The following is a 13119-nucleotide window of genomic DNA, read 5'->3' on the forward strand; positions in this document are numbered from 1 at the left end:
GTCTCTACCCTGAATGGGGAAGTGAGTTGAATAAACCGCTTAAAGGGAGAAAGTTGAGTCAATATATATAATTAGATATGCCAAATAAACACTCATATGGAGAGGTGAGGTTGGCGGTTCCAAGTTGGAGCTCTGGAGAATGTTCAGGACTGGAGATATAGACTGAGAAATCCTCTGCTTGTGGGGAATTCAGTTACGAGACGAAGAATTCATCAAGTCCGTCAGTGAAGACAGAAAAGAGAAAGGAGAGTCCAAGATTCAGCCCTGGAAACTCAATATTCAGAGAAGGTTTCAGAGCAAGAACCTGCAGAGGCGATTTGAGGAGAGACTCAGAAAAGTCACGGACATGCCAGGAGCAGTGGTCCATGCTTGTAATCCCAACACTTTGGGAGGCCAAGGTGGGCAGATCACAAGGTCAGGAGTTCGAGACCAGCCTGTCCAACACTGTGAAACCCCATCTCTATTAAAAATACAAGAATTAGCCAGGTGTGGTGGTGCGTGCCTGTAATCCCAGCTACTCAGGAGGCTGAGACAGGAGAATCACTTGAACCCAGGAAGCAGAGGTTGCAGTGGGCCGAGATCACACCACTGCACTCCAGCCTGGGCAAGAGGGCTAGACTCCATCACAAAAAAAAAAAAAAAAAAAAAAAATAGGAAAGAAAAGAAAAGTCACGGGGAAATTGGGATAATATGGTGTCATAGGATCATATAGAGCAGAGATCCCCAACACCCGGGCCGCAGACCAGTACCAGTGTGTGAGCTGTTAGGAATTGGGCTGCACAGCAGGAGAGGAGCAGTGAGGGAGCAAACCTTCATCTGTATTTACAGCCACTCCCCATCACTCACATTATCGCCTGAGCTCCTCCTGTCAGATCAGCAGTGGCATTAGATTCTCATAAGAGCGTGAACCCTGTTGTGAACTGCCCATGCAAGGGATCTAGGTTGCACGCCCTTTATGAGAATCTAATGCCTGATGATCTGTAAGTGTCTCCCATTACCCCCAGATGGAACCATTTAGCTGCAGAAAAACAAGCTCAGGGCTCCCACTGATTTTACATTATGGTGAGTTGTGTAATTATTTCATCATATATTACAATGTAATAATGATCGAAATAAAGTGCACAATAACTTTAATGTGCTTGAATCATCCCAAAACCATTCACCACACTGGTCTGTGGAAAAATGCTCTTCTGCAAAACTGCTTCCTGGCGCCTAAAAGGTTGGGAACCGCTGTTATAGAAGAGTGTTTCCAAGGAAGAGCGTGGTCAGTGGAATAGCGTTCCACTGAGACCCCAGGTAAGAATTAGTTGACACAAAGTCACTGACTGGGTGATGCTAAACAGAGCCATTTTAAGGAAGGGTGGCAAAGTCATCCGCACAGAGAGATCTGGGAACAGAGTGAGAACGGAGGAATATGGAGACTTCGGGTACATAGAGCTGTTGATCCATTCATTGAGAAGCATAAGGGAAAAATTGGAAGTATGACTGCAGGAGGAAGAGCAGTCAAGGACAGCATTTCCAATGTGGGGGCCATTCTAGATTTTGGCGGGTGGAAGGGAGTGATGCCCTAGGGTAGGAGAGATTGACGGTGGAGGGGAAAGAGGATGCCTCGGGTGTGGCTCCCACATAAGGGAAGAGGGAAAGGGATCCAAGACTCATGTTAAGTAGTGTCCTTGTATAAGAAGAGGGAGGCAGCCAGGCGCAGTGGCTCATGCCTGTAATCCCAGAACTTTGGGAGGCTGAGGTGGGTGCATCACTTTAGGTCAGGAGTTCAAGGCTAGCCTGGCCAACATGGTGAAACCTCACCTCTACTGAAAATACAAAAATTACCAGGATGTGGTGGCACACATCCGTAATCCCAGCTACTCGGGAGGCTGAGGCAGGAGAATCGCTTGAACCCGGGAGGCGGAGGTTTCAGTGAGCCACAGTTGCCACTGCTTTCTAGCCTGGGCAACAGAACAAGACTCTGTCTCAAAAAAGAAAAAAAGAAAAGAAAAGAAAAAGAACAAGGAGGCTTCTTGGGTTTCAGAGGAAAGAAATAGGTGAAGATGGGCCAGAAACAGGCTCACAGAGCTGACAGTGAAACAATGAGGTTATTTCCATCCCATTTTGTTTCTAGTATATCAATAACGTATGAAGCAAGTAAGCATATGAGATTTGGGAATGATGAAAGAAGAGGCACTAAGTGAAGGATAGGAAAAGGGTGGGCTCAGAATGAAAACAGAAGTTACGCAAGAATTCACTGGAATGTATGTATTTCTGGCCCACTCTAGGAATAGTCATCTTTATCATTCAGATTAAAATGTTTTCTCCTGTATTTAAGTACCCACAGTTACTCACCACCCTAAGTCCTGAAAGGCAGGCACCTGCCTCTCATTCTTGGGATGTTGGAGCATTAAACGGTGGGACCATACAATTTAATGTAATCTTTCTGGCATAATCACCCCACCTAGGCTGGAAGGACAAAAGTGGGACTTTATCCAGGTGCACAGCAGCTGTGGAGCTACAGCAACCAGCACATCCGCTTCATCACTAACTCAGAAGAGAGTGTGGGAATATGAGCCTTTAATAAGTGCATTAGAGGGAGATGCTACTGAACAGGAGGAGGGTTACTCCAGAGATGTGAGTGTGCCTGTGAGTGTAATTCAGATATTATCCATTTAAAATTTGGTGAGAGGCCAGGGGTGGTGGCTCACGCCTGTAATCCCAGCACTTCGGGAGGCCAAGGCAGGTGGATCACCTGAGGTCAGGAGTTCAAGACCAGCCTGGCCAACATGGTGAAACCCTGTCTCTACTACAAATACAAAAATTAGCCAGGCATAGTGGCGGGCGCCTGCAATCCCAGCTACTCGAGAGGCTGAGGCAGGAGAATCGCTTGAACCCGAGAAGTGGAGGTTGCAGTGAGCCAAGATTGCGCCAGTTCACTCCAGCCTGGGTGACAGAGTAAGACTCTGTCTCTAAAAAAATAAAAAAACAACTTGGTGAGAAAATCTCTGCATCTTCTCTGTCAGCTGGTCCCCCAAAATCACTAACTTTCTCCTTCTTGAGAGCCAGAAAAGGGAACTTCCTTTTTCAGTAGCACTGAATCACTACTGAAGATGGTTAGGGAAGCACATAGCTCCAGAGTCAGCACCTTGGATGAACCTCAGGAAGGGTGACCCCTGCTTCTGTCCATGAAAATCATGCCTTGCCCTTTCTGTTCCACGAGGAACTGGAGGGGCCAAGGGGATAACCTGGAAATATAATTGCCATCTTCTCTGGTCTCCTAAATCACTCAGCTTACCTTCGTTAGCAAGGCGTCGCTGGGGACAAGGTACAAGTGGAACTTAATATCTTCGGGGTGGGGGTGATAATAGATCAACGTGTTGGAAGTGATGGGGATGGAGAGGCAGGTCCCGCTGGCAATCCGCAGCAGGATGCCCATCAGAGAGAAGCTGGGCTTTTCCAGGACGGCATAGAAAGGCTCCACCCGGGCTGGATGCTCCAGGACCATCCCTTCATCCTTAAAATGGGCAACAAGGAACCAGGAGACGTCCACCTCACCTGCTGCAGGAGAACCACAACAGCAGTGAGACAGCACGCACCCCAGCGGCCCCCACAGCCTCCGCTCACCCCACATTACCTTGGAGGGAGATGAAGTGGGGGAGGTGGATTTCGGCGACAGCCTCCTCTGGCTCTGCAGTGACATCAAACAAGGGGCCACCCACCAGCCACTGTTCATGGTGCTGCAGGTCCAGGGCCAGGTGCTGACTCCAGGAACCAAACGCAATCGTCACCGTGACTGCATCCCTTACCAGGAAGCCGAGGCCTGTGGCTGACCACAGATACCAGCCAGCAGTGGGGAACCAAACACTGAAAGGAGCCAGAGTGATGTCATGACGGGAGAACCCCAGGACTTGGATTTAAGCAGCGATGTGCAGAGGGAGGTGGGATTTGAAGTGAGGCAAGGTTCAGGACCCATCTGCAACTTTCACTACATTAGAAAACGCTGGGGAGTTCATTAACCTCTCTGGGCCCCAATTTCTCTGCATTCTATATATGTTGAAATTAAAATACCAGTTTCACAGTGCATGAAATAAACATATTATTGATGAAATTTTAGCTGTCATAAGGGACGGAGCCTACAGACTTCCTTTATATCAGAGCTGTTTTCAAATCATCAGCATCTTCCATTCTTACCTGTATCTGTTTGTGCTCTTATCAATCAACTCAACATCCACATTTCCTTCAGGCCCCAGAAACTGATGATTTGTATAATCTTGTTTGACCTCAAAACAGACTTTAGCAGCAAAACAGGAAGTTATTTTATCCTCTTCTGAGGAAACAGCTCCTGAAATGAAAATACTAGACATGTAAGAGGTAAAGAGTTGGAAGAGGCATGGCCTAAAGGACTCCTGAAGGCTGAATTGCACAGGTGCTGTTGGGATACAGATATCGAATGAGAACAGAGAGTGACCAGAATATGGAGTTTTGCTCATGACTAAACATATACCCCAAATTCCATAGGGTTTTCTGGGAAGCCAGGCTGGACAGCTTTGGTGGGAGGCACCATTTGCTAAGGACTGGAACCAATGCACTGCTACTGGTCCCAAGTAGCAGATGACACCTTCTGCTGGTGAGGAAAGTCCAGGTCAGAAAAGGATCAAGCTCCAAAGCTGAAGAGGCAAAAGGGCATGCATCCTTCCTAGTGCCTGCTGCTGTCCCCAGTCACCAGGACAATGCCCTGGTTCCCCTGAGCATTTCCGTGCCCCAGTGGTGAGAGGCTTACATGTCCCCGTTTAAACTGCACAGTGCACTGTGGCTGAGGTAAGAAAAACCACTCCTGATCTTCACTGTACAAAAGACCCTAAATTGTCTTCTCCACATAAAACCACAGAAGAATTCCATCAATCCACACACCCTTCACTCCTCTCCCTATTAGCCCATTACCTGAATCTTGTCCCTCCGAAGATTCCTGGTCTTCTGATACTCTGTAGGTTGGTATAGAGAGTAAAATTTCCCTCTTCGAAGTTTTCCTTCTTATTAAAGAATAAATCATAAATGTTAGAAATAATAGTTTCTTTTAAAGACTAACTTCCTTCAAGCCTCCTTGCTTTGTGCTAATAACTCTTCGTTAAGCCCTCTCCTGTGTAGCTGTTAAACATGCTTACAGGCACATAGTACATTCTATATCCTTGTACTTTAACCAAGATATTTGTGCTAGACATGCTCACAGGCATGTTCCAGCTCGCAGCCTACGCTCCTTCCCTATTTGGCATAAGCAACTTCCTCTTTTCCTTTGTCTTTCCATTACTTTTACCTATTTAGAAAAGTTTTAAACCATTAGCCAATCGGGTTTTAGTTTAGATTGTGATGTCTGGCTCCAGCCAATAGGGACAGAACACAGCAGGAAGGACAAACCGCGTAAGGAATAAAAATTGCTTACCCACTTGGTTCAAACGTGCTTTCGCCATTGTTCCGTCTGCGATGAGCACTCTTTCTGCAGAAAGTAAAAATGGCCGTGCTAAGAGAATTAAATTTATGTTCAAGTGCTGTTTCTTCGCAGCACCGGGGAACAAACATTCTATTTCTAAATAAACACTTTTGCATGTAACAGTTGGGATCCCCATGTTACAAAAAGATGAAAAATATCAAGAATCAGTTGATGAAGATGAAGATGACGTTATTGAAAACTAGAGCTGCACTGTCCCGTAGAGTAGCCGCTACCCGGATGTGCTATTTAAATTTGTATGAATTAAACTTAGGTAAACTTTAGTTTCTCAGTTGCACTATCCATATTTCAAGTGCTCAACACCTACATGTCACTCACGGCTATAACACTGTGTAGCAGAGAACGGAACACTCCCGTCATCACAGAAAGTTCTCTTAGACAGGATGGGCCTAGACTATCAAAAAATAGAAGACATTTTGAATAAAGATATTTTACCCAGATTTATAAATAATAGAGCTAATGTGCTCCCTTGAGACAAATGTGTCTTGACATCTCTCCCTCTTCTCTTTGTACTATGCCCGTGTTCAACATGGACACAGCCAGGTTCTCCGGCTTAAATTGCTCCAATTGGTATCATATGATGTTGGAATCAAAGACTGAAGCAGTAATTCACCAATGCGTGAAATGCATGCATTTATATTCCAAGGTAATTTCGACCTTGACCACACCTGGGAAGCTTTAAAAACCACCCAATAACCCAGGTCAAAGCCACACCAATTGAATCAGAAGTCTGGAGGTGGGACCGAAGCATCAGTGCTTTCAAAGCCTCACAGGTGATTCCAATATTAGCCAACATGGGCTCTATGATCTACACGGTGAACCAATGGTTCATCAGGTCCCTGGAGAGAAATCTGCCCTAACACAGGTGATACCTTCTGGAGGAAGGTGACCAACTCCATCAAATTCTCTGCTTGGGGTGTTGAATGTGGAACAAATCAAGACTAGGGGAGTCAGAGGGTGAAACTTCCAGTCCCTAAGAGGGGCAATGATGAAATAGGCAATAAAAACGTTTACTTCTGTGGCAGTAACATTTACTGCATAACAGATGCTGCTGTGGAATCATGAAACATGGTTTGCTTTTCTCCTGACATTTCCTTAGATTCCCTGATCCTTTGATCTATTCCTTGAGGTGTCTTGTTTATTTCAACATGAAAGAGACCAGCAGAGAAACTGACACTGACATGGGTTAGGTTTAAAAAGAACAGGTATCTGGAGGAGCAGGATGAAGAGAAAAGCTCTATAGCGCTTTTCTCAGAAGGATTCTGTGGGCAAGCCAAGCATGGAGAGACCCCTGGGCTGACATCCTAAGACTGGTTGCTGTCTGCAGCTACCCATTTCGCCATGGATTCAGGTAGCTACAGGCAAAGCAGCAAGAGTAACAGCAAGAGTAAACACGCCATTTTATATTCTCTCTCCCGGCGCATGTGCATGCTGGAGTCTGCCTGCTGAGGAGGGGTTTAGAAGGTGGGAGGAAGCCAGAGCAGAAATGCAGACAGCGCGTCCCAGATCATGAGAACCATTTTCAGGGACTCTGCAAGCAAGGTTGTTCAATACAACCATTAGTCTAAATTAAACTATACATACTAACGTTTAAAGAAATCATATTAAAAACAAAAGGAATACATACTGAAAACATACCCATTTCTAGTCATTTTTCTACACTTTCCAGCAGTCTATGCCCTTGAGGTTATTCATGTCTATTGTATCTGTGTGGTGAAAGTATGATGATGGACTTCTGTGTGTGTCCTCCCAACTCCCTCATAAGGAGCTTCACCTTGGTAGTTTGAAATCTGCCACGATGGGGATATTCACCCCTTGGAAATTGGCATATGCTACAAATAGTCACATTCTCCCCTCCCCGGTGTTAAACCTCAGGACCCCACTGCAGCCTTCAGCCTCATCATTAGCCAGTTTCCTAGAGAATTAGGTTGGTTTTATCCACTGAGTAACAGCTCAACCAGAATAACACACTGGTCTTTGATTGCATTGCTCCTTGCCTTTTTGTATATAGGTTCTCTAGACACCTCCATGGAAGAAAATGTCATTGCCTAAGATTTGATTCAAAAATGTCTGGATTCATTGGCAATAATGCTCCTGCATTCTAATGAATAATATTGATGCATAATGAATGAGCTTATGATTATTCATTGAACAATTCAATGAATATTATTCAGTGAATAATCATAAGCTCATTCATTATACCCATTATGCTTATTCATAATGAATGAACATAAGCTCATTCTCTCTAATGAGTTTTGTGAAACATATTTTTAAATACCTATTCACCTTTTGTGTATATTTTTGGCAGTGAAAAAATGTCTATTTAAATTATTACCTCATTTTAAAAATTGTGTTTTTGCCTTTTTATTATAGCTTGTATTCTGCAGTTTAAAATCAGAGGACTTTAAAATATTTTTCGTCCCTGTTTTCATTCTTTTTGGTTCAATTTTGATTGTATTGTTTTCTCAATTATATTTTCAGAATGTCCATAACTACTACACAGAAATCCAATTAATATGTGTATTTTGATCTCATAGTCTACAACATTGCTAAACTTATTACTTACTTTGAGTGGGTTTTTAGGAAATTGCTCAGGGGATGACGTCTTGGCCATTTAAAGAAAATTACTTCTTTTCTTAGCAATCTTGGTTCCTTTTCTTTCTTTTTTTCTTGCATGATCGTTTTCTGTAGCAAAATTCTACAGGACAATGTTTAATAGAAGGGGAAAAAGTGAACCTTTGTGTCTTGTTCTCACTCTCAGGGGGAGACAGTCTTGCTTTCCACCGAGTGTAATGTTTACTGTGGGTTTTCTGTACCTGTCCTTTACTAGGTTGTGGATGTTCTATTCAACTCCTAGTAATTTTTAAAGCTTTAATTATAAAATGGAATCAGTGCAGTGTTTTTATTCTGTGTCAGATGATCACGCCTTAATCTTCCTTGATTTTCTTAGTATGGGATATTATCTTAAATAATTTTGAACAGCTTTATTGAGGTATAATTGATCTACAAAAAAAACCCTTCATGTTTAAGGTACTCAAGTTGATGAGATTGAATATACACCTGTGATATATCATTTTCTCTGATTCCAATGAAAATCACCTAAATTCCCCCAATTCTCATGTTCCTCTGTGATATTGAGATATAGCAACCAATACTGTCAGCTTTTCTCAAGAATAGTTTCCCTTGCCTGGAATCCTCATCCTCAGCCGGTTGATGTGGTTGTGGCTCAGGAAGAATGCTGTACTCTGATTCCCCTGCCTCCACCTGATACTCAGGCGTTGGGATATTTTGTGTGTTGCTCGTCTCTTCCACACTTGAATGGCATGATCCTCCAGGTGTCCTAAGGAAACAGAATGGGATTTGTACTACAAATATAGGGTAGGTGCCTGGTGGTATCATAGACTCTGCAGGAAGATCTTATGTTAATAGCCAGAGACCCCATATTTTGTCTTTAGGAAAGGCTTTTCTCAGGCTCCCATGGCACCGTCTCACTTCTTGTTATACTGAATTTAAGAGTCTTTCTGTCTCCCACTAAATACCATGTGTTTACATTCAGAAAGCAGACCTCAGTCCATTTTTAACACTTAACATTTGACACAAGGTTTACTTGCATAACAGGTCAACATATATGTTGACCTAAACAACCTTCCTGAAAAATGCAGGGGAAAACTGAGATTCCTGGTTTATACTCCACATTCACCCATCATTTGTGTCAAAGAAAATGGAACCCTAGGATGATTGACTTAAAGTCCAGCACATTAATGAGATTGGGCATGTGTGATAAGAATCCATGGAACAGTGGAGGCTCCTCTTCTGCCCTCTGCTTCCACACGGTGAGGGGAGGCTGGGTAAAGACGAGAGTGCTCAGAGGGAAGGAAATGATGGATACTGCACTTACTTCCTACTTCCATCAAGGATCCTTATTCAGATACAGCACATGAAAGCCCTATGCTAGATCCTTTCCTCGTCTTCATTTTCAAGGGCTGGGATCCGGTCTCCTTTGGGTGGCGGGAATCAAGATTGGGGTTAGGAGCAAGAAGGTGTCTATTGAGTCAAGATCTTCACTAGCTAATATGACAGCCACTAACCACACATGCCTGTTTAATTTTTTTTTTCAATTTTAGAGCATGTACTGTTTATTAACTGACCAGATTAGAAAAATAATCATGGTAAACACCTTAGTGTCTTAGTTCATTCTTCTAAGAAGCCTGTGGATCTGGTCCTCCCTGTTGCCAGCATCTCCACCTTCTACAAAATGGGCAGTCTTTTTCTTCATTCCACCTCATGGAGAGGATAATTTGAAGGGCCACAGGAAGTCGTTTGCTTCTTCAAAATGTTTTCCAGCAGTACAGATCTCAGGAATCTCATCTTCCAGGCTGAGGATGCCATATTACCAAAAGGTCAAGCAATCAAAGTGTTATCCATCAAAGCAATTCTTTTCCTCCTGATTTTGCCATCATCACACTTGTAGATCAGTTCATTTACTGGCCTCGGCTTTGGGTACCTCCATGCAATAGATGGTTCTACAATCCTCAGCATGTTAACTGAAGTTTCTTGAGCTTCACAAAGGTTCCATTAGAGATTCGATGGAGGCAAAGAAGCTGCAACACCTTTCGACCTTTGGGCTCCCACCATTGACCCCTCTGATCCTGATGACAAAGGCCAATTTGGGTTCTGCAGGTACACAGAAGTTGCCAGCTTTTCTTGGCATCCTCGCCATTCAAACTGCAGTTCTGTCCAACTGCCTATATTCCTTGTGATAGTGCCTTGCTTATTCATAGATAAGCTTCCTCCTTCCCTTTTGAAGCATCTTTTGGGCAAACTTCTTTCTCAGGCACTTGATCTTCAGCTCTGCACAATTCCTTAGCTTTTTCTCCCATCCAAGTACTAACCAGGCCCGACCCTGCTTAGCTTCCAAGATCAGAAGAGATCGGGTGCATCCAGGGTGGTAAGCTGGAGACTCCTTTCCTTTTTCTTAAGGGTTTCTGGCATGGCAGGAACCTTCTTCTCTGTGACACCTTCCATGGTTCCAGTCAAAAAACTAAATTTTAATTTTAATGAACTAATTAAATGTGAAAATCAGTTTCTCATTTGAACTAGCAAATTTCAAGTGTTTCGATGCCACCTGTGGCCAGCGGCTTCCGTATTGGACAGCAGAGATAGGGAACATTTTCATCCTGGTAAGAGCTCTCTTTTGGACAGCACTGACTTTACTCATCTGCTGCACTCCAGTTGGCCAAAAAGTCCTGCTTTGGGGTGTCTGGCATTGATTTAACCAAACAAAGTGGTTCTTTGCGCCGTACCATCAGTAGTCTCCTGTGTGTAGCACTGCCCTTGAAATATCCTATGGGGAAGGGATGGATGGACTAAGCAAGACTGAGGAATTCCTGTGTTCATTAGCAGTACGTTCAGCCTGTCAAATAGCACCTGGAAATAGAATCTATACCTGAGCTAATACCAATGTATCAATATCAATGTCCTGTTTTTGACAATGACTAGTCTTATTAAAAAGTACTGGCTGGGCACCATGGCTCACGCCTGTAATCCCAGCACTTTGGGAGGCCGAGGCAGGTGGATCACCTGAGGTCAGGAGTTCGAGACCAGCCTGACCAACATGGTGAAACCCCATCTCTGTGAGAAATACAAAAAATTAGCTGGGCATGGTGGCACACGCCTGTGGTCCCAGCTACTCAGCAGGCTGAGGCAGGAGAATTGCTTGAACTTGGGAGGTGGAGGTTGCAGTGAGCAGAGATTGTGCCACTGCACTCCAGCCTGGGTGACAGAGCAAGACTCTGAAAAAAAAAAAAAAGAGGAAGGAAGGAAGGAAGGAAGGAAGGAAGGAAGGAAGGAAGGAAAGAAAGAAAGAAAAAGAAAGAAAGAAAGAAAGGAGGGAGGGAGGGAGGAAGGAAAAGAACTAGAAAATTATAACAAAAAAGAAAAAGAAAACAATATACTGATTTTATGTAATTAGCCTAAATGTCTCTGCTTCATATAAATTTTATATGAGACAGAGAAATAAGATTCAAAATCTTCCATTTGTCTCCAAAGAATACATGTTTCTTACTTATGGAATGCTATCTGATGGGAAATGGAAGCTGCTGCAGTCATGTCCCGTTCGCCACGGTGATGCTCTCTGTAACGGCAGCGAGGCACAGAATACTCCTTCGTTGAGCTCTGATTGCATCTGCATCCACACAGCCTGGGAAAACAGAAATGGAGTTGGGATGTAAGTAGGTGGGAGGGACCTGATGCTAGGACAGTCTCTTCACTGTGATGCAGTGTGAAGCAGCCCTTGATCAGGTGCCCATCTTTAGAGACACCTTCTCTGATGCCCAACCTATAATAAAAGCCCATTCCCCCACATTTTTGTTGAATTAACTGCATCTCTCTTTCCACTCAGTAGACAATGATCTTATCTCAGCAGGCATGCCTCCTTTGATTCTCAATCCCTGATGGTCACCACAGTCTATCACGCTTGGTGACATTCACTACGGGCTTCTGAAACAATACCGCCTTCTTGTAAGTGGTAGAAGCATAAGAAGTGGCCTACTCTTCTATCCATCACTGATCCTTAAAAGGAGGGAATGTTGGGGATCCGTTCCAAGATGGCAGAATAGGAACAGCTCCAGTCTGTAGCTCCCAGCATGATCAACACAGAAGACAGGTGATTTCTGCATTTCCAACTGAGGTACCTGGTTCATCTCACTGGGACTGGTTGGACAGTGGGTGCAGCCCACAGAGGGTGAGCCAATGCAGGGTGGGGCATCGCCTCACCCAGGAAGCACAAGGGGTCGGGGGATTTCCCTTTCCTAGCCAAGGGAAGCCGTGATAAACTGTACCTGGAAAAACGGGACACTCCTGCCCAAATACTGTGCTTTTCCCATGGTCTTAGCAACCAGCAAACCAGGAGATTCTTTCCCATGCCTAGCTCGGCAGGTCCCATGTCCATGAAGCCTTGCTCACTGCTAGCACAGCAGTCTGACATCGACTTGCCAGGCAGCAGCCTGGCAGGGGGAGGGGCGTCTGCCATTGCTTAGGCTTAGGTAGGTAAACAAAGCAGCTGGGAAGCTCAAACTGGGCAGAGCCCATCACAGCTCAGCAAGGCCTACTGCCTGTATAGACTCCATCTCTGTGGGCAGGGCATAGCTGAACAAAAGGTGCAGAAACTTCTGCAGACTTAAACATCCCTGTCTGATAGCTCTGAAGACAGCAATGGTTCTCCCAGCATGGCGTTTGAGCTCAGAACGGACAGACTGCCTCCTCAAGTGGGTCCCTGACCCCCATGTAGCCTAACTGGGAGACATCTCCCAGTAGGGGCTCACAGACACCTCATACAGGCGGGTGCCCCTCTGGAACAAAGGTTCCAGAGGAAGGATCAGGAAGCAACATTTGCTTTTCTGCAATATTTGCTGTTCTGCAGCCTCTGCTGGTGATTACAGAGGCGAACGGGGTCTGGAGTGGACCTCCAGCAAACTCCAACAGACCTGCAGCTGAGGGTCCTGACTGTTAGAAGGAAAACTAACAAGCAGAAAGGAATAGCATCAACATCAACAAAAAGGACATCCACACCAAAACCTCATCTGTAGGTCACCAACATCAAAGACCAAAGGTAGATAAAACCACAAAGA

General features: G+C 44.6%; 1 protein-coding gene across 14 annotated transcripts in view; it reads right to left on the reverse strand.

Moving 5' to 3' along the window:
* The window catches only part of LOC129135367 (caspase recruitment domain family member 8), a 62077-nt gene that overhangs the window by 23323 nt on the left and 25635 nt on the right, over positions 1-13119 (reverse strand). For 6 of the 14 annotated variants that reach the window (XM_054673642.2, XM_016936391.4, XM_016936398.4 and 3 more), the window contains exons 3-10: positions 11556-11690; positions 8679-8831; positions 8058-8189; positions 5426-5479; positions 4930-5018; positions 4180-4330; positions 3623-3852; positions 3284-3546 (exon numbers count right to left, since the gene is read on the reverse strand). In XM_054673642.2, coding sequence (XP_054529617.1) covers positions 3284-3546; positions 3623-3852; positions 4180-4330; positions 4930-5018; positions 5426-5479; positions 8058-8189; positions 8679-8831; positions 11556-11690 — 1207 coding nt within the window. The remainder of the gene's footprint in view (positions 1-3283; positions 3547-3622; positions 3853-4179; positions 4331-4929; positions 5019-5425; positions 5480-8057; positions 8190-8678; positions 8832-11555; positions 11691-13119) is intronic. The other 8 variants (XM_016936388.4, XM_016936387.4, XM_016936386.4 and 5 more) reach the window with 8 other exon arrangements.

Source organism: Pan troglodytes, chromosome 20 (assembly GCF_028858775.2).
Source record: "Pan troglodytes isolate AG18354 chromosome 20, NHGRI_mPanTro3-v2.0_pri, whole genome shotgun sequence".
Lineage (NCBI taxonomy): Eukaryota > Metazoa > Chordata > Mammalia > Primates > Hominidae > Pan > Pan troglodytes.